At 40.6% G+C, this 25,772-nt stretch overlaps 1 protein-coding gene across 4 annotated transcripts in view; it reads right to left on the reverse strand.

Moving 5' to 3' along the window:
* Astn2 (astrotactin 2) overlaps positions 1–25,772 on the reverse strand; it is a 1,023,735-nt gene that overhangs the window by 46,864 nt on the left and 951,099 nt on the right. For all 4 annotated transcript variants that reach the window (NM_019514.3, NM_207109.2, XM_030253680.1 and 1 more), the window contains one exon: positions 7,486–7,627. In NM_019514.3, the coding sequence (NP_062387.2) occupies positions 7,486–7,627 (142 nt within the window). The remainder of the gene's footprint in view (positions 1–7,485; positions 7,628–25,772) is intronic.

Here is a 25,772-nt window from a genome sequence, read left to right on the forward strand (position 1 = left end):
TGTGGTCAGCCAGGAAGACTTCCTCTCTGTGTATTTCCTTTCTCCTAAGAGCTGGAAGTCTCTCAGATGTTGTCTGGGTCATGTCTGGGAATTGGCTCAGACGCCAAGGGAAAGGAAAGGAACTTTAGCTGTACCCTGAATTCAAGTCTTCTATGTGGACTGACCCTGGCCTCCCTGGCTGCCAGGGTCTTATATCTCTCTACTTCTTCCAAATTCAGGAGATGTACAAGTTTATAGTTTTGAAAATGACTTTGGAGATGGCCTCTTCAATTCTCTACAAATGGATAAGATGAAACATCCCAATTGTAAATCACTTGGCCAAAGCCTCATAGCCACTTAGGACAAGAGACAGGGTGGCCCTTGGGTCTCTGGCCTCTCATCAACTGGGCAAGCACTTTTGAAAGCTAGCCCTAGAAGACTCTTGATGACTTTCATTCTGTTTCCAGTAAATTCTGTGATAATTTTTGGCATAAGGAAAGAAAATGAAGAGGGTAGGATAGGAATGTAAATAAGAAGAATAGTTAGGGTGTCTTATTTTTATTTATTTATTTATTTATTTTTTTGAGACAGGGTTTCTCTGTATAGTCCTGGCTGTCCTGGAACTCACTTTGTAGACCAGGCTGGCCTCGAACTCAGAAATCTGCCTGCCTCTGCCTACTGAGTGCTGGGATTAAAGGCATGTGCCACTACGGCTGGGTGTCATCTAATATATAATGATAGCAGGCATGGTAGTGGCCTTAACTGCTTTTGTCATGGGCTTCTTAGACTGTACCCAGGAAAGAATGGTATCCTGAGGGTGGTAGAAAGCCTGCAAACTTTGCCCTAGGCTCTATGACCCCTGCACATTTGGAAAGGCATCTCTAGGCCAGTTGACTGAACTTTGTCACCAAAACATGGGAGTCTAGAGATTAGGGAACACCTCATCACATGCAAGCTGGGGCTGAGACCAGATCAAATGGCATGAGGAGTCTGTTCCTTGGCAAAATAGGCATCACAGACACTCAGAGTTTCCTGTTTGTATGGTGCTGTGTGCACTGGAGGGCATTACAAAGTTAGGAGCTCTGGAGTAGGTAGTGTAGTATTTAATATGAAAACTGAAAATTAGTTTATATGTTGTTCCCAACCCCTTTTGCAAGGATCTTCTTTGTGTAAAGGGTTCTGTTTCAACACCTAGACTTTTATCATGTCCTTGTTAGATCTTTGTCATTATCCAGTGAGGGTAGTGTTGAATTCAGGCACTGGACCTATGTTGGCCTAGTATATATTTTGGCATCTCCACTTATTCCCTTTGTGGCTGTGGTAAAGTTTTGAAGCCACTCCGTACCTTAGTTATAGATACAGAATTTTTTAAAGGATTATTTCAAATAAGATTTTTAAAAAAGAAAGAAAAAGAGAGAAGATGAGGAAAAGAGACACAGGGAGAGAGAGTATGAAAGAGAATGTGAAAGAGAATATGAGAGAGAATATGAGAGAGAGAGAGAGAGAGAGAGAGAGAGAGAGAGAAAGAGAGAGAGAGAGAGAGAGAGAGAGAGAGAGAGAGAGAGAGAGAGAGAGAGAGAGAGAGAGAGAGAATGTGTAGGGATATGGTAATAGAACAATCACTTGGGTACATAATGGGAATTCCTTGACTGGTAATAGAGGGAGGATTGTGAGTGGTTGAAGAGAAGACAGTGTGTGATCAGTTTTTGCACTGAATTAAAAACCTATCCAACATTCAACAAACTTAAGAAAAAAAAATCACACTAAATCATTATGGCTCTAGTGCATGAGATAGGTGAGTTCTGTAGTCAAGAAAAGATATGAAGGAACGTGAGAAACCACTGAGGAGAAAATCCAGGGAAAAACACAGTAAAAGTGGGCATTTGTGGTAAGTACCTCAAGGAAATAGGTGTTCCTGGAAAGTGATGAGGGAAGGACCAGAATTGGGAATAACAACATGGTCTTCAACTGGAATGTGGTGAGCATCAGGCTGCCAACAGAGACCATGGAAGGTATTGGTTTTGAGATAAAATACAGTATCATAAATAGCAGTGACAGTGGCTATTGTTCTTATTCTTGCTTTTTGTCATGTACCAGTAATGAGGGAGGTAGTGTTTTATGTCCTTTTCATGTATCAGTTCACTTATGAGGTAGGTCATTTCATTACCATATACGTAAAACATTGAGATGTCAAGAAAATTGTCCAGGGCATAAAGTGATTAAATCAAAGAATTGCAGTCCAGACAAAAACCTATCTCTGTCTACCACAAAGGCATGACTCTGTGTGTGTGCGTGAGTGTGTGTGTGTGTATGTGTGTGTGATATGTTACTAAGTATGTAGATTCACAAACTCTCTTGCCTTTTCTATTGATTCTTATAACCCTTCACATGTGTTTACAATCAAAGGAGATATCAAACTGTTGTCTCACATAATATCAAGGATGATGCTTGGAAGACCTGTTTGTTTCTTCCTAGTTTACAGAGGAAGTTAATATTTCCATTATATAGATGGGAAAGATGATACCTTAATTACTTTCTGAGATACAAAGGCTGTGATCGAAGTCTTCTGGTATCCATGTCTGGTATTCCTCCAATTGTAATTAGTGTTGACTCCTACCACAAAGCCCTCTTCTGGTTCCTTTTACAACTCCACCCATTTGTGTGGGAATGAGCATGGCTAGAACATAGTTGGAGCATTGGCATCACCAGGGCTGTGGACCTAGCTCTAGTCCTTCCTTGTCATGTAATTTGGACAAAACCATTACCCCTTTAAATCCCAGTTTCCACATCATTGATATGGGAGATGATAAGAACACAGCAACTATGTCATCGGGTTATGGTGAAAACTATATGAGATCGTGTGTGTGCCTTGCATGGTTCCTGGTACAATGATTTCTCTGTGTAATAGTATTGCTGTTACAGTTATCCAGAAAGTAAAGATGTAGTACCGAGAGAATCAGAATTCTGGTTTGAACTCTGAATGTCTGCCTAGTACATAAGCCTTAGGACCACTGAGTTTAACTTTCTTTCATACAGGCAGAACATCATTTGTGGAGAAGGAGGAACTGGCCCAAGGTGGAACTGAGCAGTGAAGATGGCTGTCTGCCTTCTGACCTCAGAAATTCATTTTATGCAATTCTCTTCTTCCTCCAGGGCCTTGGTTTTTCTTCTACTCGTCCAGCCCCACCCACCCCTTCTAAGTCTTTCCCCTGAGACTGTTCCCACCATGGATGTTGGCACTTCATGCAGTACCCAGGCTTCTTTGGCATTCCTTTCATAGAGCAGAAGCCAGAGAGGTGAAGGTGGGCCTGAGGCAAGCCTCTGAATGTGTGGGAATGAGCCCCCCACCCCAGGAATCAAGCCTGGCTGCTTCTGGCATGTTCACTGAGGACCCCTTGGCAGCCCGCCATTATTTGAGGAGGCAAGGCAGCCAAGACAAGACGGAGGCTAATTACCTTGAGTAATAGGAAATTGGAAAGCAGTTATAAGAAGAGTGTCTAGGCCCCTAGCCAGGTAAGGACAAGGACCTTGGATGCCTAGCCTGGCTTCTGCCATTGGTCAAAGAGGACACTCACACTCAAGATCACCCTGGACTTCAACTATCCAAGGGATAAGAAGCTGACCCCACTGTTAGGCCTTTGGGGGACCCTCTCCCTTTTCTGCTCTTGTTTGTTTTCATTCTGAGCAAAGCAAATGAAACAAACAAGGAAATTCAATTTAAATGGGGCATGGTTGCTGATGTTTCTGGTTTGTTACAGGAGGGTGAGCTTAGGACAGAAAATCAGCCTTGACTTTCACTCCTCCAATTGGTCTCACCCTCAAGCACTGTGTAAAATTACATGGACAGAGGGGTTGCAAAAGCAATTTGCCTTACTAGGTAAGGCATAGAAGAAGAGTTTGGATGAGAGGGGGCAGAGGCAAAGATTCAAATAAGAAATAGAGCAAAGAGACTGATATGCACTTGGATAAATGAAAACTCCAGAGAATAACAAATGGGAAGGAAAATGACAGACACAGACAGGAATCTATAGAGAAAATAACCAGAGAAAGTTTATAAGATAACGAGATACTAATAAGGGAACTGAGAGGCCCTGTATGAGGCAAAAAGAAAGGTGATAGAAGCAGAGAAGCTCTGAGGACCAGGAGTCCTGAGACTGGGAATGAAAATAGAGCCCATGGCAAACCTACAATATCCAGAACTCTCAAGCTGTAGGGACTCTTATGTGTTTGGTTGTGAGCCTAACCTTTAATGGCTGAGCCACCTCTCCAGCCCACTGTAGGGACTCTTATGTGCCTTCATTTTAAAGTTGCTACAACTTCAGACCAGACAGAGTAGATGGAGTTTCAGCCCAGCAGAAGTGGGAGGAGCTGCGAGTGCACCCAGGATAATTCCTAGGCACAGTGATTCTCTTCTCTGCTGTCAGTTGAGTCTTGCTGGGAACTTGGATGTAAAGGTGAGTGGCTGACTGTGCTTGCTACATATGAAAACCTGGCTTTCTGGGCCTTCTCTCCTCTGAATCTCTCCCTTCCTCTTCTCTCTCTGTCCCAGAGCACTCTTTTTAGGTTTGGTCAGACCCAGTCTTGATTCTTGCAAACTAACTTCTCTGAAGTTGTCCTTGGAAGAAAAAGAAGGAGGAGGAGAAGAAAAGGAGGAGGGAGGAGGAGGAGGAGGAGGAGGAGGAGGAGGAGGAGGAGGAGGAGGAGGAGGAGGAGGAGGAGGAAACTAATAATAAAGGATTGAAATTGAAGATTGTCAACCTTTCTTGCTGGCCTCCTATGATCAGGCAATCTGGCAAACTCTGTGCATCTAGTATTTTATATTCTTATTAATAAAGTTTTCTGTTCTTAAAACTTGTCAGGCAGAAGTGACTCTATCAAAAACTTTTTCAAGAGGAAGAATTTGTCACTTAGAATAGTGAAAGGTCACTTGTCTGAGATCAAGTTCTGAGCACACAGAGGCAGAATCAGGATTCACACCCAGGCTAGCCTGTCTCCAAAGCCTGTGTTCTTTATGATGCCACATGCAGTGTTTTTGGCTCAGAAGGAAAAAAATAATAATTTTGCTGATGAATGAGCAAGCAGAAAATAAGAAACCCCAAGAACAGACATGGGAGCTATTTTAAAACTCAAGATCAAGTTGGTCAGACTTCACGGGAGGACAGCCGCCAGTGGGATTGGAGACTGTTCCAAACAACACCCTAGCTCCCTGTCAGAGCAGCCCAGATTCCAATGCCATTAATGAAATCTATTTCAAAAAGAAATAAATAAAACAAAAGAGTGTCCAGAGATAGGAAAGGCAAACTCATGACAAGCACACTTCCAAAGCAGAGGAAAGAAGGTGACCCTACCTCAAGAGTCGGGAAGCAGGGAGGGTGTCAGTGAACTGGATAATGAAGAAATGAGGGAAAGTCTTTATCACTTAAAACATAGTAGCCAATTCATCAGCTGTCAGTAGTAACAGATTTGAGATATTTATAAACACATTTCATTGCTTTTTACATAACAGGATTGTAGACATTTGCTAAGTTAAAATCAAGTTGCTATAGTACCACCTAAATACAGGGCTACTTCTTCTGATTTATTGGATAAGAGCCCACCAGGTAAGGCTCTGATCAGTTTGCTATACTCACTCATCTGACCCATAAATCTCAGGACAGATGAGAAGCGGAGAAATTCATGACTGCCATAATCTGGTAGCCACAGCAACAGAAATAACAGTTAATAGTTGTTATATTCTAACTAGGGGCTCACACCAAGTAGCCTAGAAGGATTGATGTGTGGATACATGGAAAGTGAGAGAATAGGTAGCCTCGGGGTGCTATGCACATTCTCATAGAGAAAGAACTGGAGACTCAAAATAAACACAGATAAAGAGCAAGATACAGATCTGAACCTAGAGCTATCTGCCTCTTGTGTATGCACTTAAGGAACAGCAGAGGTATTAGAAATTAGCCACCAGGTAATGCTCTAAAAATTCCACTTTCTCAATAGCATCAAAGATTCTAGTGTTAGAGAAGATCTGACAGCATTTATTTAGCTGTGTGCTTCCTGCACTGCAAAAAATGCAGTAACTGGAGCTCAGATACCCAACACTCATGATTCTGAAGCTTTAGAGTTGTATTCTCAAAATCCAGGTTCCAGTCCTATTATTTACCATTACGACTGTAGCCATTCTTTAAGGCTGTTTGTACATCATACTTCTCTGGTTAACTTGCCCAGACATATCTGTGTACTGCAGAACCCCTATTTCTATAGCATTCCCTGATTGAAGATAAAGTTTGAATTGTAACAACTCTGAGATTGTAGAGTCAGGGTTACAAGATCCAATTCTTAGTTCACAGTGATATTCTTGAGTTTGGTCTATTGATATATTTATATGGCAGCTTATTTAAGGTTATACAACTAAATATACCCAAATTACAAATATATAGCCTTTCTTATCACTGTTAGGTTGTAAGTCATCTGAGGATAGGCTCCTTTGTATCAGACATAGGCATAACCAAGAAGGCCATAGTGCAGTATGAAGACATAAAAATAATCCTTAGAAAAAGTGGGAGTGAAAAGAGAGTTCAGTGTAAGAGTATATAAATAGGTGGATGAATTATATGCATAGATAAGTGGAAGAAGAGACAGAAGAGATAAATAGAGGTTAGGTTAATAGTTGAGTAGATGAATAAATAAATGATGCAAATAAAAGAAGTATTTGAGTAATTGTTGAAAAGCTTAGCACCTCACCAATTACAGCTTTCTAAAGGAATAAAAGGAGGTGACCTGTGACTTCATCATTAACAATATAATGAGCAGGTGTCTAGAGCTCCTTATTGTTATTTATGATGCCTGCTTCCAGATGTGGCCATATTCATAGAGGATTGGAAACAAATAAAAAACAAAAACAAAAACAAACAACAACAACAACAACAACAACAAACAGCCTCCTATTTCCTTTGTCTTACCAAATGAAGCTGGGAGTGAATTCTTTATGTTTGGATACAATTAGTCTCGTAAATTCTAACATATAGTTCATACAAATGTCTGTATATATGTATATTGTTACATACACACAGACATAAACACACACATCAAAGAAGATGCTTATGTGAACTGTATATATCAGTATAACTTAATATGTGCATATATATATATCTCATAGACATTACGGAAAAAAAACAGAAAAAAGAGTAGGTAGGAATGACCAAGACAGCTCTCCCTCATAAGGGGCTCTGTGACCTTGAGTAAGCTTTTGTCCTTCTCTTGGTTGCAGATTATTCATCAGTAGAAAGAACAGAATAAAGTTTAGTGTCTGGCTTCTGTGGGACCTGTAGCACTCACCTTGCCTCACTGTGATCTACATTCTAAATAGAAACTTCTAAACCTTTGACTCATAAAGTTACATACAGACAAGCTAAGAAACATTGGGCTTCTCTGAAAAGAATGACTCCTGTTAGCGCTCCCAGCTTAAAGACGTCTTCCTTGTCTCATCCTCCCCACGGTCCCACCACCTCTTACTTGTAAAGACCATCTGGCTCCAGGCACTTGAAGATCACCGAGTAGATACTGACTTCAGGAACCTCTCCATGGCTTCGACCAGCTGCTACACAAGATGTACCCAGGCCAGAAAGTAAGTCATCGGCAAAACTCAGGAATTCTCCTGAAAGGAGATAAAAACAAAAACAAAAACGAAAACAAAATCAAAAAGAACCAGATGAGCTCTTTAGTACAAGCCTTGGTGAAAAGAAACTATCAGGGGTAAATTTCAGATCTGAAAATGTTGCAAATTATTACCTACCATACCTATTTGCTAAACAATTGATTGTTTTCTGGAGGTGGATTCTTGCCATGTAGCCAAGCCTGGCTTTGCAATTGTTATTTGTCTTCTTCATTCTACCCATTTTCAAAGATTATTGTTTTGAGCCACCACAACAGGCACTCTATGAGTGTTCAAATTTATGCCTGAATTTTTACTACATTAATATAAACATTATACTGAACTTTGTCAGATACAGCAAAGTTAAAAGGAAGTACATTATTCTGTAACAAAATGCACATAAGGTTAAAGGAAGTATTTCCACTTTTGGTGTAGAGTAACTGTTGATCCTGTCACGGCCATTTTCTTCTGACTCCATGACCAAAGACTTTCTTCCCTAGACCTGCAGGGTTTTCCTTGTATACCAAAGGAGTTAGACTTAGGATAAAAGAGTCTTCATACCACATGGTCATTCTTATGTGCTCACGCGAGATTCACAGAATGTTATTTGGAGGTGGATACAGATAAGTTAGGGAAAAAGAAATATGACTGATTAGTAATGAAAGCCACAGGCACAGACGATGACAATGGAAGATATGCTAAGTACTTATGAGTCCCTGAACTTTGTACCTGCTGAAAGCTACCTTAACCATTGGATTTAAGGAAACAGTTGAAGTTAATTAGAAAGAGAACTCTACAAGGGGAGACTAAGAATCAAAATCTGGAAAAAGTAACTGTACTTTTAGAATCTAGTAATTTATTATTATCTCAGACAGGAGTTCATTGATTAATTTGAATAGAGAAACTGATTTCTGCACTTTAGTTTTCTTTAATGTAAGTTGAAAGTACTCTAATAATTCTTGAAAAGTTACATAGATAAATGTGTAAAGACAGTATCATACTATTTAAACAAAACAGACTTAGAGAAAACAAAATATTCAACAATATAGAAATGTCTGCCAATTGTACCACAATGATATAAAGAGATACTCTGTAAATATTAAAATAACTTTTTGGAAGATATGAAGGTATATGAAAGAACATTTCTGAGATGTTTAACCTAAAAAAAAAATAAAAATAGGATACACAATAGTAGAATATCATTTTGTGAAAATTTCACACATACATGATTTTAAAATAGAAGGAAGAAAAATATAGCAAATGCTTACTAGTATTTTTGAAGTAAGATAATTAAAACTTTCCTATCTTATTTTTGCTTATTCTTTGTTTTAAAGTTGTCTTCAATAAAAAAATATACAGCTGTTTACAAAATGAAAACTCAATAAAACCCTGAAAATAGATAAAGTAAGAGAGCCTAAATAGCCTCTTCATTCCTTTCTAATTAAAATTTGGGTAATTTAAAAGCAAAACAAAAGCATGAGGAAGTATTTTACACCACACAGAATGAAGTGTTACAAATCCTCCCATCTATTGCTTCCATACTTATATTTATATAAGAGAGTTAATTAGCTACCATCAAGAGGGGATAATGTTTCTCCCAGAAGCCATAGGTGGCTAAATAAAAAGATGCAGGACATAACCCCTCAAGTTGTTGGTCATGGGAAAGCCATAAATACCCCAAACAATACAGGATATTACCAAGGCTCTTGATTGACTACCAGGATTCTGTGATAAGATCCTTTTATTGAAAACATGATGCCTGTTGGTCATAAGCCACAAACAAATAAAATTAGTAACTGACCATAAAACTTCCCTCCCGCTGGCTAGCTTTCATGATACCAGAAGTTTCCATACAGGCTGCTTGATAGAAATGCCAACCACAGTGTTACCAAGCTATGAATCCTGTGAACTATAATAAAAGTTACAGGAAAATATGTGCCCATGGATGTAATAGTGGTACAATTATTATTGGAGTAACCAGTTATTTTCTGGGTGAACTTAAAGTCTACTTCACAGAAGAAAAGATATGCTTGGTATTGAAAAACTGGTCACGAGTCAAAGGTTTAGAAGATCAAATGTCACTGTGATGGACATGCAACTAAATGTTACTAAATGAACACATTATTAAACTGCTTTCTAAATTCATATTTCTATACTCAAAAATTAAAACAGCTTTAGAACCTTATTTGTGCAGTATGTGGTCGGTAAAGTATAAATTTACAACTGTCCAAAATACTTATGATATCAGTTGAGTCCTCAGCCACAAATGAATAATATGCATTATGCCCCCTCCTCTTCAAGGCTCAGAGACCATCATGAAATTTGGAGCAGAAACAATGTAAGGGCCTGAAGTCAGGAATAATTAGAGCAAATGGTGTCTTCTGGATATGACAGGACTGCTGCCCTTATGAATTCATAATAGCATGTGGTTGACTGCGCAATACATACAAAAGATCAAACCATTCAGCATTTAAGCTTGAGAGCCCCCTCTCCTAACTAAGGAGCTAATCAGCTGATGTCTTCTGGGGGGAGGGAGTCAGCTTTCTTTAGGAGTGTGACCTCTGGCAGATCATCCATGCCAATGGATAGTTCTAAATCCCTGAGTATACGGGTAGCACACATTGGACTAGGTGGGTTGAAAATTTAGAGTGTGTAGAAGGAGTATATGGAGTGGGTTTTCGATTAGGGAAAGGAGCAGAATGAATATGAGCAAAATGTACTGTATGTATGTATTTAATACCTCAAAATTACTAAAATTGTTTTTAACTGTGTTATTCATCTGTGACATCTATGAACTACAACAAAACCTGGCACAAAATCCCCAAGTGCGCAGTAGTGGCACATCATGCACACCTTAGCAGTAGCCATCAGCTCTGTAATTGACATTAAGGCCCACTCACAAGGAGGGAAATGAAATGGTACTAGAAGTCTAGTCAACAATCCAGGGCTGATTTTTCATGGATCTTAGAGGAGAACTTTTAGCCACCTCTTTACTATACCAGCATAATTCCCGACCAGATGCTAAATATTTGTCCTTATACAGATAGTTATGTATAGTCCTCATCCCCTATCAAGAAAAGTATTTTTTTAAATTTTTTACAAAAGATCATTAAAATATAGAGTGTGGGCCTAGACCCCATGGATATAGCTACTATGGCTCAGGGAACATTGAGGAAGAGGGAGCAGAAAGATTTTAAGAGACAAGAGAATGCAGAAATTTGCTCTAAGACTATCCCATAGTAATATCAGAAACTACACCCATAAAATCTCACATAAAATGACTGCCCAACATCACCTAGGAAATAAAGCAAAGAGTCTAAAAAAACCAACAAAACAGAACAAACAAACAAACAACAACAACAACAAAACCCAACGGTGTTGAGAAGCAGAGGCTTGCTGACCATGCAGAGGCAAATGGAGCTCTTATCTGTTATAGCCTCAGACAGTCCACGTTACCTCTTAGCCGAGACATAAACCACCAAACCTTTCCATTGTAAGAGGTATCAAAGCAGAATAGTATGTGAGACTACAAATCAGAAAGAAAAGAGAGAAATGAATAGACTGAAGGTATTGTTTAACTTGGTCTCAGGATTGGAGATCTGGCTGTTAGTCCTTGTTTTCCTACAGCATGCTTCCCTGTCTGTCTGCTTTTCAATTTATTTCCAGATAGCCATTGAAGAAATTGGCTCCTCATGAGGGAACTCAGTATTCTTGTAACTAATATTAATTGGCTGACTAGAAGCCAAAAGATGGCTGGCATTCCTTTGCAAACAGGACACCGCTTTCCAGATAGTTCTATGAATCCCAGAATCATTTGGGCCATAGATTAAAGCCTCGTAAGCACATGAGGTCATTCAGCACAGCTCTAACTTCTATCTAGCTCCAAGGATTATAAATAAAGCTCAAGCGAAAAACACAGATGACCTGAACTAGAACAACTCACAAGGAGAGCACTATAGAAACACATAGTATCCAGCTGTCATTGAGAGTATCTGCAAATAATGACTGAATGAAATTGGAAAGGAATGGATACTTAGTATGTACTTCACTCTCCCCTGTTAATCCTTAAGGCAACTAACAAGTTAAATGCTATCATTCCACAGTAAAGCATCCGTGAAAGTTACAAAAGGGGTTGGGGGTGGCTTAGGCTTGAACTTTTAATCTTCCAATGTGGAAGCATCATCTATACTATACTGCCTCCTAGAGAGGATTGAAATGGGATAGTGCTGGAAAGCTGGGTTTTTCAAAGCTATCCATTTTACAATTGAGTTCATGCCACCCTCTTAGTGCTATAGGCTTGTGGAATGCGACAATAAAAGAAATGGTCCCTGACCTTATACAGCTTGTAATCTGACAACAGGAAGGGTTGTTAAATACAAGAACAGACACATAAAGTAAACTGTAAGATTGCTTTTTTTGGCTCTGTACTTTACACTGCAACGCAACAAATGTGGAGACAGGTGAGTGAATGGCTCTTTAGTGTCCCTAAGAAAGGCCTCTGGTGACTTCTCTATGCACAAATACAGATCAGAGGAATTCCTTCACGTGTACTATGGTCAATCTACTAAGTACTAAAGTAATTTAGTACATGAGAGCCCAGGCTCTAAATTTATTCTACAGAGGACTTAAATCATTCATTGTACACCCCACACATACTGCCTGCTTTTGATAGCATCCTTACATCTTTGCATTTACTTCTTTTTTAATCTGGAGAAATATAATGGTGAAAAATATAATATTGCAAATATGCAAAATGTCACATATGGAGTGATCATCCAAATGCCCGGCTCATGGGAAGAGCTCAAAATTAGCCATTATTGGTTTTGTTTGTATTTGTAGTTGCCACTACCACCATGTAAAGAGGAGGATTTTTAGAAATTATTTTGTCCATGTTCTCTCCTTACTCATGGTGACTGGAGAAATGACATTGCCCTCACTATAGTCAGAATGAGGTGAAGTGGCACCTTCACTCTTTTAAGATAGAACACAGCTTTTCTCAGGCAGCATGATACACAGAACCTAAGAGCTTTTCAATTGTCACTGAATGCCCTCCTCTCCAATTTCTGATTTCTTCAACCAATAGGACCAGGGCACACACATTTCCTGGGATTTTCTATGTATTTGGGCGCTGGGTCAGGTGGAGAAGTCTACTCTGCCATCATCCTAAAACTTGCAATTTCTGAGATAAAGTCCAAAACAGACAGAAGAGTTTGAAAGGGTCTCTAGAGTAATATATTCTAACAGTGCTTTGCAAATTACAAAAGATGAAACCTAGGGTGAGTGATGAACACCGTGGGGGGGGGCACCTATCTATAGCTTTCAATCATATTAGCAACACAAGTATCATTGAGTTTGCTACTTGATATTTGAGCTCTGTGCCATTGTATGTTTAGGTTTACGGACATGAGTGCAGCAGTCTACTGAGGCCAGGGGCAACTGAATCTCCCTGGAGATAGTTTCAGGTGGTTGTGAGCAATCCTCATACGAGCTCTGTCCTCTGAAAAGCAAAAGAGTAATTTGTGCTCCTAATCACCGAGCCATCTCTTCAGGCCCATTTAGTTTTACTTTAAAAATATGAAACTGTTTATACAAACTTGGCTTAAAGGGTTTATTTCAACTTTTTTTTCTTTTAAATGCTGGTATTTCCTGAAAAGTACAGGCATTTTTTATTTCCTCTTGTTGTTTTTTTTAAATATTTTTATTATTACGTATTTTCCTCAATTACATTTAGAATGCTATCCCAAAAGTCCCCCATACCCTCCCCCCCCATGTGTGTGTGTGTGTGTGTGTGTGTGTGTGTTATTGTCATATCTCACATATGGAAGGCCAAGAATAATTTAATTTTGTGGAATCATTCTTTTTTTAATGTTGTCTTTTTATTTTTATTTATTTATTATTATTATTAATCATTCCATTTGTTTACATCTCAAATGATATTCCACTTCCAGGTTACCCCTCTACCATTTTCCCATCCCACATCTGCCCTTCCCCTTCCCTTTAGCCTGTATGAGAGTACCTCCCCACGCTCTCCTGCCCCACTGGTCCAGCATTCTTCTACTCTGGGGCATCAAACCTCCCTGGGGCCAAAGGCCTCCCCTCCTGTTGCTGTTGGGTAAGGCCATCCTCTGCTATATTATGTATCTGGTCCAATGAAGACGTGGATGCTTGGAGCTGAACTCAGGGAACCTGGTGGGGGAGTTGGCAGAAGGACTGGGGAAGCAGAGGGGGATTGTAACCCCACTGGAAGCACAACATAGGCTGGCCTGACTACCCAGTTCTCCCAGAGATTAAACTAGCAACCAAGGAATGTACTTAGAGGAATCACTAGTTACTCAGTTTACGCATGCTAATTGAAGCATTTTAAGCTTACTCAGGGGCCAGAAACAAATGCAGTTCTTTTGCATCTGAGCCTCAAACACCCCCTGCTTGGCCACCATACCTGTCTTCTCCTCCCTGGCAGGATGCCAGGTCTCTTGGTAAAGACCTGTGAGACTGCTCTTGTCTCAACTTTCCCTGTCCAAGGCTCTTTAACAGTTTTCTTTTTTGTTTTGTTTTGTCTCTCTTTTCTTGAAAGCAGATAGGGAGTTAGGAGTTGTTGTAAAGGAATGTGCCTGTTCCCCATTACAGCTCTTCAGGGGCTGCAACCCGAGTGGGCTAGAGCCAGACCCCCACACATTTCTTTATCCACTCACACTCTCCTTACGTTCCACAGAAACATTAACAGCCATTCTGCTGCAGCTTCAGCGTGAACCAAAAAAGCGCTGGGTGATGTTCTTAAAGGCCTCACCCCATCTCTATCTTCTCCCTCCCCCTCCTTTCAGCACCCCACCAACCCTCTTGCTTGTTCCCCCCTCCTGCTCCTCCACCTCACCCCTTCTTTTCCTATTGGGTTGAAGTCACAGTCAAAGCTGGCCACTAGAGCAAATTGAAAACAGGTTGGGAACAAAGCAAGCAGAGAAATGCAAAATGGAAGGGGAACTCAGATGGGAAGAAAGGCCTCCAAGTCTTGGACTCCACACTCTTCAGAAAATACCAGAACTTCTGGCGACCTCTCTGTAATCTGCAAATACCCTCGGGCAGGACACCAAGAAGGTTCTCCCTCCCCACACTTCCCCGACTTTTAAATTGGACAAATGAAGACATGCATTCTGAGAGCTTATCAGTATGAAAATATGCTTCGGGGCCTCACACCTATCAGCTGCGGTTGGTTTGTTTCTTCTAAAACATGATGCTGTTTTAAAACACAGGAGCCAGTGATAACGATTCTTACCTTTATTGTGATAGCAGTACGAAGTAAACCCACAGAGTGGGTTGAGGGGTAAAGGAAGTCTAGTTTTGAATCCAGACTCACCACTTATGAACTGTGTAGTTTATCCAGGAATGGATGACTACACTCTAAGAGGCAGCTTTTTCATCTGCAAAGGAGATGGGCATGTGTATTTCAGAGAACCAGGCAAGAAGTAAAGAAGCTAAGAGTATACATAATCCCTTGTTATAGGATGCTTTATATATGTTGCTGGTCCTTCATTCCTGCTACCTGACTCCCAGCAGTTCTCAGTAATCTATGTGATGGATAAACTCATCGTATTCAAACTCATTTGCTTTTCAAGGCACCATATAATACATCATTCTTCATTCCCTGGTACATCGGGGAATATAAATACTTTTAGAAGACGAGAACTTGAAAGAAGAAAAACAAAGGAAGTGTTTATTTCTTTTTATGGCATCAATGATGGCAGACACCTTCACTTACATTCTCAAGTTAAATGCTCCCAGCAACTGATGCTTATAAATTGAATACAACCAAATGGATGTCGTTTGTTATGCTTTTACAGGGTAGAGAATGGGTTTCAGGAAGTTTAATAATGTGCCTAGGAATGGAGAAGTAAAGGGTAGATGTTAGGGACCCAAAATCTTCATGTTGTCTGCTACATATTGGCCTGCAGACCATGAGATGATTCCTTCAAGAACTGTGGACCACTGCTGTGTCACTGCAAGCTGGCCATGCAGTTGCTGACAGAATTTTGTAAAATTCACTTCCCTGGTTGAATCCTGGATCTTATTCCTTCAATCCCAATGGCATTAAAAGAAGATTCTCTTGGGAGATTCATGCTGCTTTCTGGGTTATGACCTTTCAGTAGTATATAAGACTCACATAGTGTAGTAGAGACCAGTAGAAAATAATCAATGGTGGGCTAGCTTATGTGCACCCATAGTCCCTGTGAGCCAGGCACTTTGGCAAATGGACTTTTGATTCATCTGCATGCACACTCTATTAGACATGTGTTTTTCTTACTTGCTCAAAGTCACCATCCTCTTGGGTTGTAGGTCCATTGGAGATTTTAGTCTAAACTAATCTCCATTTATATTCTTTAGGTAGAGGTAAGGCCTCTTCTATTATTCTGAAGTTGATGTATGTTCAAAGGCCATACATTTTGTGTCAGAGACAAAACAATAAATGGTCCAAGGACTCAGAAGTTACAAGTACTGACTATTCTTCCATAGGGCCTGGATTATATTCCCTATACACATAGGGCAGCTCTTCAGTGCCAGGGAATCTGAAATCTTCTCTAGCCTCCATAAGTATCAGGAACACACAATGTGTTGCACAGAAACACATGCAGGAAACCTGCATAAAGATCAAGTCATGATAATATCATTTGAAACCTAGGATCCAGTGACTTCTGAAGTTTGAGGTACCTTTGGATATTCAGATATACAAGTCAGATCTTTTCCTTTTCTGCCAAAGGTGATTCCATGTGCTTTGTGTCAATTGCAATCAGGAGTCCCACAGATCTGTATCATTGAGGTTATGCTCATGACTGTCATTGTACAAGTAAAATCTAATAGTTAAAAAAAATATAAAACTATTAGCACAAAGTCTTATTCTGTCTAAATTCAATTCTCTCACATTCTAAAATCCAGAGGTTGCCTATTATAAAACACCCAGTAGAAAGAAGAAGGCAGCTTCTCCTCGTCTATAATAATCCACTACTTCTGAAGAACTGCTTTCTTTGACCCCTTCAGTTCCTTATTGTCTCTGTTCTTCCTTCCTTCCCCACACATGCCAGCCACACAGTGTTCCTCTTCTTCTAACACGGCAAGCATAAAGCTGCCCCTGGGCTTTTAAACTTGTGATTTCAGTGTCTTGGTAGCACACTCATCCCCTCTTCTTACCAAGATCCTGTATGTGTCACTTCTTCAGAAATATATATTGTGATTCGCCATTCTAAGGGATGAACTTTAGCTTCTAGCCCTGTTTTCCTATTTTACTTCAATTAATGCCTCTCACAAGTAGTGAATTGTTGTACTATTTGCATCTGTGCTCTGTGGAGTCCATGAGGAAACTCATTTAGAATGGTGTCAGCCAGTGCACAACAGGTTCTCCATAAATATTTGTCCAGTGAGTAAATAGATCTACTGCATCCTGTAAATTAAACAAGACTGGAAACACAAAGAAGAATGTCTTGTTTGCATTCTCTTAAAGCACATGCACTCTTGCTCTCTTCTCCTCTTGCTTCTGCTCCTGCTCTTTCCCCATTCCCCTCCCCATCTCTCTTCACATGCTCATTGCTGGCCTCTACTCCTCTTCTCTCTCTCTCTCTCTCTCTCTCTCTCTCTCTCTCTCTCTCTCTCTCTCTCTCTCTCTCTCCCCTCCCTCAGTGCCCTTCTCCATGCCCTGAATAATCTCTATTCTATACTGTACAATCATGTGGCTGGTACCTCAGGGGGAAGTGTGCTCACAGAGGCAACCCCTTCCCCCACACCATAATGTAACCTCGACCAAACCTATCTCTGGTCTCCTATCTTTTTTCATAAAACACAACATTGGTGATGAAACCCTGGATTTAGAAACTTGAAGGTTCACATCCCCTTATGCCACATGGAGAGTCATCACCCCTTAGACCTACCCACCCAAACTTTGGATAATTGGTCTCAATCCACTGCCTCCTTAGCTGAACACCATGTGGAGACCCTTGGCTGTCGACTGTATACAGAATGTTCCTGGTACAAGGCTGCCTGACAGGAAGGAAATGAACCTGAGCTCTATCAGGGACCAGAGTCCAAGTGTTCTAACGTACAAGCCCCTATTCAGAAGTCCTGCACAGCAGGTTAGTGTAGTCTTCACTGCATCTAAGAAATGTCTCTTTGCAATAGAGACAACACAGAAAACCATAACTGATCAAAATGCAGAGCTGTGGAGCCCAGTCTCAGTGAGAACATCTACAAAGGCTCCTACATCTAAGGCTCAGGGAACAGTGTGGAAGAGATGGCATAAAAATTATGGGAGCCACAGGCTCAGGGAATTTTGTAAGACTCTATCTGCTGTGAATGTCAGAAGCCATGACCCAAAAGTACCACCCATGTAACTACTTAAATGTAAGTGGAACAGTACCAATAGACATACCAAAGTGGACTGTGGGACCATGACCAAGGATGGGGAATGTCATGTGACAAACTCCAGGAATCAGACTCCAGAGACCAGCATCAAGGTGCAGATCTGCATTTATATCACAGCTCATAAGCTTATATACAGTGTTTGAACCAATCCCAAACTCCTAAATCCTCAGCCAATCATCTCAAGATAGTGTCACCATGCTTCAATGAAAGCCATGCCTGATGAGGTTATCCAGAGAGGGGGAGCACATAGTTACCTCTTAGAACTTCTGTGAAGATGGAGGATGCAGCCACTACTCTGGCCTTGGTTCCTTTTTGCTGGATTACTGGTGTTCCATGAGCCATCTTAGATCTAATGCCACATAAAGGCAGATCAGAAGTCTTTGAGAAGTTGCAGGAGCCTGTGGTGCCTCTCTCTCCATCCCACTTTTTCCTTCACAAGGCTAACCTCCATATCCCCACAGTGGACAGGGAAAAGCCCATGAGGCCTTAACCCTACACAAAAAAAAATTGTAGACAACCAAGGAAAGCTGGGAGCTGGGGAGGTACTCTTCCCCAGGGAAGAGCCTACCAATTTGTTGTCCAGTACTAAATGGCCAGTCCTGAAAAAATACACACAAGCAACATTATATAGACTGCACAGTTTGTATTTAGGGATATGCAGCTTCCCTGAAGGCATGGTACACAGAGTTTTCACTTCTTGCCCTTAGGACACCCACACCTTGGACCTACCAAAGAAAAGTCACCTTCTGAATGTAGTTCACTCTGCTTCCACAGGCCACATGCTAGTCTTTCTGAGTAAGGACTGCTCAAATGAGGGTAAGTGTGGTGCAGGTAATTGACTATCCCCTCAGAGGAATGAACTTTAAAAGGCTTCTCTTGACTCTTTGTCCTCCTGAGTGCCAAGTGGGGTGGTTAATAATGTGTTGAAAGCATCTGCTCAGTTATCCTTGTTACAGCTCAGAGCTGCAACAAGTGAAACACAGACTACCTTGGGGTGTCAGTTGAAGCCGACAGCCTGGCCCTTCATTCCAGTTATGTCCTCGCTTCCTCTTATGTCCTCGCTTCCTCTCCACGGCTGATGGCCAGGAGTAGATAGCCAATATATAAGGTGATCAAAGTCATACAACTTGAATGTTCTGCTCAAATAAACCAGCAGCAATCGTCAAATCTGAGTAATTAAATCTGAACACAGTCAGCCATCGTCTCCAATTTGTGGTGAGAATTTAAGGCTGGGAGGTTCAGTGCCGATGGGACTTGTATCTTGTATAGGCAATCAATCCAGAGATGCACACAAGTAAATGGAGACAGTTTGATGGCGATGTACTCAGTACATTTTCCTGTTCCGTGTTCCTTACTGGGGCCAGTGCAAGCAGCCTTCTACTTTTTCATCCAAAGTTGCTAACCACAAAGGAGGCACAGGAAACTCTAGTGTCTTTCCTAAAAGACTCTAAGCCCTTCCTTTGGAGTATCTGTTTGTTCTTTTAGTGGTATTGATAATACAAGCAGATCAGCTCTGGTTCATAGGAAAAAAAAAAAAGTACATGCTAATGCTAAGCTTGGATGTATATAGCTTATTCAGGAGGTAATCCCAAGAAGCAGGAATGGAGAAATAATTGAGAAAAAAGATAAGAAAGGGTAAATTGAGAAAAAAAGATAAGAAAGGGGAAGTGTCTAATATAATGGTCAATCTGGTTTGCTCCTTGAATAACAGAGGCTTGCTTCTGTGGGGACATTTGACAAAGTGAATGGGACATCTATCAGAGTTGTCCTGCTGGAAATCAAGGAACTGGAGGACTCAGCTTCTTGGAGTGTTAAAATGTGGTCTTCCTGAACCCGGGGTGCTCCCTCAGTCTTGTGTTAGGCTGTGGAACATAATGTGATCATGGGTCTGAGACTACTGCCAGTTGGAGGTGATCCTGAACAGCTCAAGACATATTTGGATGAAATATCTCTGAGATGAAGGGATATAACAGAGCCTCAAGCACACTGTCTACGATGATGCATTCTTTGCTTTTGAGGAGTTTGAAGAACAATTGAAGTGCTTTCCTTATTGATACATAGGGCTAATTTGTGAAATCTACGGTGGTAAATGTTCACAAGCAGTTGCAGGACACCCACTAGGTGCCATAGAAATGCTTACAGCTGCAGAGTTAGGTCTGAGCAACATGAACAAAGCCCTTTTCCTGTGCTGTTCACAGCTTAGCAAGGGAGAACTGTGAGGGTTGCTTTTGTGTGAGACCCACCGAGGAGTCCTGCAACTTATTATTAATACATACTTTAATAGTAATAAGTCCAGCATTAATATGCACTTGGCTAATGATGCCCTTCCTTCTCTACAGTTGGATTAATTATGGCCATAAAAGCCCTCGTCATCTCCACAGTCTGCTGGACAAATGATGCTAATGCACTTGGCTGCAGTGGGTATTACTACCATGTGTGAGGAGAGCTGATTTGGGGACCAGACTGGGAAAGATGAGGAAAACAAATATCCCCACCCCAGTCCATTTGCTCTTAACGACTAAATGTGTGTCTGCTGCCCGTGATGAACTCATTCATGGACCACTTTCTTTGCTATTGCTAAGTCAAATTCTCAGATGTTACACTGCTGTAAAGAGGGAGAACTAACCATAGAAAACACCATACAGAACATACTTCTTTGGGGGCAATTCAGCTCTCCTCACACTCCCAAGTGTTCAGCCCTGGACTGAGCACTTCAGCTAACATCTTTCTTTCAGTCTGAACAGGTGAACCCCCATGAAGTTGCTGCTGGCAGGCTCACAGTGTGATGAAACAGCCCATGCTGGGTTGAACAGACAAGGCTAGAATTATTGTTCTCCACATGCGAGAAAGGAAAAGAACAGCTCAGAAGTTAGGGTCAGCTGCCCAATCACACAGCTACTTCCAGCACAGCAAAACTCTGATTTGATGCCACATTCTCCTCATCCAAACATGCAGGGTTGTTTTTACTTTTGTTTTCAACACCACACAACTTTAAACTGTCCTGTCCTATCATCCTCAAGTCACCTTGTCTCTAAAATGAACATGTCAGTGTTTACTCTGTAATAAGTTTATAAAGAGCAAAATAAGTCTATGGAAGTACTTTCTAGTCTTCAAAGTGGGATGCATACATAAGAAGTTGTACTAAGAGAAACACACACACACACACACACACACACACACACACACATACACACACTACCATCTCTCTTAATGGTCAAGTATATAATTCTGAAATGTCAATGTTCAGCCCTAAGGACACAGGGGGGATAAAGAAGTGTGGGAGTGAGGGGCCTTTCCAAACTTGGAAGCATAATTAAACTATGGAGGAATTGCAGAGTCAATGAACCTGTAGACTCCACACACAGAAAGTAGTTGGGGAATTAGGATACTGTAAATATCTAGGGTTAACTTAGGGACTCAAGAATTCTTCTCCCATTATCTTCATTATGCTCACAATAGCATTGACTAAGGGCACCCCACAATGCATTTTTGGGGAAAAACATCATGAAGTATCACACTCTCCAAAGGCTGGGTTTGAATCCTGACGCTGGCCTTTAGACTCTCATTTTCTACACCTGCAAAATGGAAGCGAACAAACCAACTTCAACAGAGTCAGTAGAATCCTATCTGGGACTAATTGGAAGTGTAATCAAAGCACGTGGCATGCTGCCAACACTCCATGAGTGGGAGCTTCATTGGCATCATTATTGTTATGAAAAATACCAATTCGTGAGACATTTCCTATGAGATAAGTAAAAGAAAGCCCAGCAAATTTGAGAAAGTAAGCTGCCCTCCTGAATTTAACACATCTTGTCCTCCTAAACTACAACAGTATGAAGGTGCCCAAAGATTAGAAATTGCTGAATGCTCAAAGTTTCCTTTTCTTTTCTAAGTATAAACTTCAAAGCCAGTGGTGAGAGATAGCAGGGGTATTTGCAGCATATAAACAAGCCTCTGGTTTCTCATTCTCCAGTGGTGGGAGAAAAATTCTCTTTTCAAACTCATAAGGACCTTTCAAAAGGAGCCTTTGGGTCCCCAACAATGAACTAGGGGGCTTCAATTAGGTCCTGAGGTCATTTTGTTCCCTGAACATGTTTCCTTACCATTCATGAACACACACACACACACACACACACACACACACACACACACACACACACACCTCCTGCTTCCCATCCATTCCTGGAAGAAACCAATTTACAGATGGGTGGAGAAACACCCTGGGCAAAAAAATGAGTCAAAGTTTCTGCTCATGCAAATAACACCATTTCACCAGGCTGACATGAATCATTAATAAGAGGTAGGATTGGAAGGTGATAGAAAAGGGTAAATTTCCAACTGTTTGTATGTGTGTGTGCAAAATGTGTGTGTGTGTGTGGTGGGGGGGATATGGGAGAATGCAAAATGTAAAAAAGTAGTGAGGGAGAAATTAAGAGAGAGTTAGGTAGTTAAAGATATAAAGATACAAACATAGACAGAAGCAGAGGAGAGAAGGAACAAAGAGAGAGGGAGACAAAGGAAGCAGAAAAAGGTGGCAGTGAGGACTAGAAAAGACAGGGAGAAAGCAAGGAAGGAAATAAGGAAGCTAGAGAATCTCCACTAGAGAAAAATGTCCCAATGCATTTGAGAAAGGCAATTTTGGTGACTCCTGTTCCCACCTCTCACCAGAGTGGATGGTTTAATGTCACAGAGAACAGTGAGGAGGTGACGACCACTTTCACCCACCTCCCTCCGTCTGCATCTCCCTTGTGCATGCTGCTGTCCTTCCCAATTAAGCTGACTCCTTTGATGCCAACTTACATGTAATATTTCTTTTAAATAGAAAAGACAGACCAAAGAAGCTCTCTCTTTAGTCTACAGTATAAGTTATAAAAGCATTTCTAAGATGGGAAATTTTGGTGGGTGAGTTTTTCCTACTCTTAAATACAAGCCTTGGATTACAATGAATGAGTAAGCATGTTTTATAAGTTTCTAACTCATACACACACCTGTAGGTTTACAGCATCTGTCTGTCTGTCTATCTTTCTATCTATCTATCTATCTATCTATCCATCTACCTTCCTATCTACTAATATGTATACATATACATCATATACATATATAATGCATACAATACATATATAGAGATTTAGATGTACATCTTTTTGTTCATATAAAGTATATATATATACATACATACATATATATATATATATATGAACAAAATACAGACACAAAAATAAGCATGCAAGTACATTTATGTATGTGTAATTATCTTAACATCGAACAGTTCACTATACTTTCAATACGAATCCTTTTTCATTTGATCATTATAGCCATTCTGGGGAGGGTAGGTAGGCAATCACTCTTGGCTTGCAGGTACCTGTAATTGAGGTAATAGTTCTGGAGACCCACATATCTCTAATACATTATAGTTTCTGGCACAGTTTCCTACTTCCATAATCCCACAAATAGATTTCATGAGCTCAGATGATAGAGCATCAACGTCTGGACCTTCAAGAACTGGAATCAAGGAAGTCAGAAGTGCCATAACATTTAGTGCTTCATTTTTAAAACATAGTTTTCTTTTTTAAAAATTTATACCTTAAGCAAAAGACACCGTCAATAAGACAAAAAGGCCACCAACAGATTGGGAAAGGATCTTTACCTATCCCAAATCGGATAGAGGACTAATATCCAATATATATAAAGAACTCAAGAAGGTGGACTCCAGAAAATCAAATAACCTCATTAAACAATGGGGCTCAGAGCTGAATAAAGAATTCTCACCTAAGGAATACCGAATGGCAGAGAAACACCTGAAAAAATGTTCAACATCCTTAATCATCAGGGAAATGCAAATCAAAACAACACTGAGATTCCACTTCACTCCAGTCAGAATGGCTAAGATCAAAAACTCAGGTGACAGCAGATGTTGGTGAGGATGTGGAGAAAGGGGAACACTCCTCCATTGTTGGTGGGATTGCAAGCTTGTACAACCACTCTGGAAATCAGTCTGGCGGTTCCTCAGAAAATTGGACATAGTAATACCGGAGGATCCCGCAATACCTCTCCTGGGCATATATCCAGAAGATGTCCCAACCGGTAAGAAGAACACATGCTCCACTATGTTCATAGCAGCCTTGTTTATAATAGCCAGAAGCTGGAAAGAACCCAGATGCCCCTCAACAGAGGAATGGATACAGAAAATGTGGTACATTTACACAATGGAATACTACTCAGCTATTAAAAAAATGAATTTATGAAATTCCTAGGCAAATGGATGGACCTGGAGGGTATCATCCTGAGTGAAGTAACCCAATCACAAAGGAACTCGCACAATATGTACTCATTGATAAGTGGATAATAGCCCAGAAACTTAGGATACCCAAGATATAAGATACAACTTGCCAAATGCATGAAATTCAAGAAGAACGAAGACCAAAGTGTGGACACTTTACCCTTTCTTAGAAATAGGAACAAAACACCCATAGAAGGAGTTACAGAGACAAAATTTGGAGCTGTGACGAAAGGATGGACCATCTAGTGACTGCCATATGCAGGGATCCATCCCATAATCAGCTTCCAAATGCTGACACCATTGCATACACTAGCAAGATTTCGCTGAACGGACCCAGTTATAGCTCTCTCTTGTGAGACTATGCCGGGGCCTAGCAAACACAGAAGTGGATGATCACAGTCAGCTATTGGATGGGTCACAAGGCCCCTAATGGAGGAGCTAGAGAAATTACCCAAGGAGCTATAGGGAACTGCAACCCTATAGGTGGAACAACAATATGAACTAACCAGTACCCCGGAGCTCTTGTCTTTAGCTGCATATGTATCAAAAGATGGCCTAGTTGGCCATCATTGCAAAGAGAGGCCCATTGGACTTGCAAACTTTATATGCCCCAGTACAGGGGAACGCCAGGGCCAAAAAGGGGGAGTGGGTGGGTAGGGGATTGGGGGGGTGGGTATGGGGGACCTTTGGGATAGCATTGAAAATGTAAATGTGGAAAATACCTAATTAAAAAAATGCTGAAAAAAATTTATACCTTTAAATTTTATACTGTATTTACTTAACTTCTACTCTACCCTCTTATCCTCCAACTCTTTCCAAATCCTCCAATCCTTCTCAAATTCAGAGATCAACTGACCATTCTGTGCCCAGCCCCAATTAATACATCTACCATGTAACTGCTACTGTTCAAGTCTACAGATTGCAACATTAAAGAAAGCCAGTCATAGGGTTTGCAGTCTCAAAACAAATTGTAAAAACATGTTTTATTGGAATGATGGGCATCAGCATCGTAGCCTATGAAATCCAGTTTCCTACATTGACACCCCTAGGAGCTGGGCTCAGCCAAATACAAAGCAGACAGGACAGCATGAACAGGAGAAAAAGGCAAGTAGGCACTAATGGAAATGACCTGTATTTTGAAGGTTGGAAAAGAAGGCTCATTTTACTTAAGGAACAGATATAACAATACTTAATGTTACTAAGCACATAATTTTTCCTGTTTGATGTGGTTCATATACGAGAATGTCATATACTAGCTGATGCTTTTTTCCCCCACATTTTGCCTTCTCAACTGATCCTATTATTACGAATGACAGTGAAAATTGATATAACATATCTACTTTTAGTATTTTACCCCATTCCTTGTAGTTCACATTTTCCAACTTATTTCAGCTTTACAGCAACTCTGAGTTCACTATTTACATAATTTGCAGACACGTTTATCACAATTCAGAGAGTTTAAGTACC

The sequence above is a fragment of the Mus musculus genome, chromosome 4 (assembly GCF_000001635.26).
Source record: "Mus musculus strain C57BL/6J chromosome 4, GRCm38.p6 C57BL/6J".
Lineage (NCBI taxonomy): Eukaryota > Metazoa > Chordata > Mammalia > Rodentia > Muridae > Mus > Mus musculus.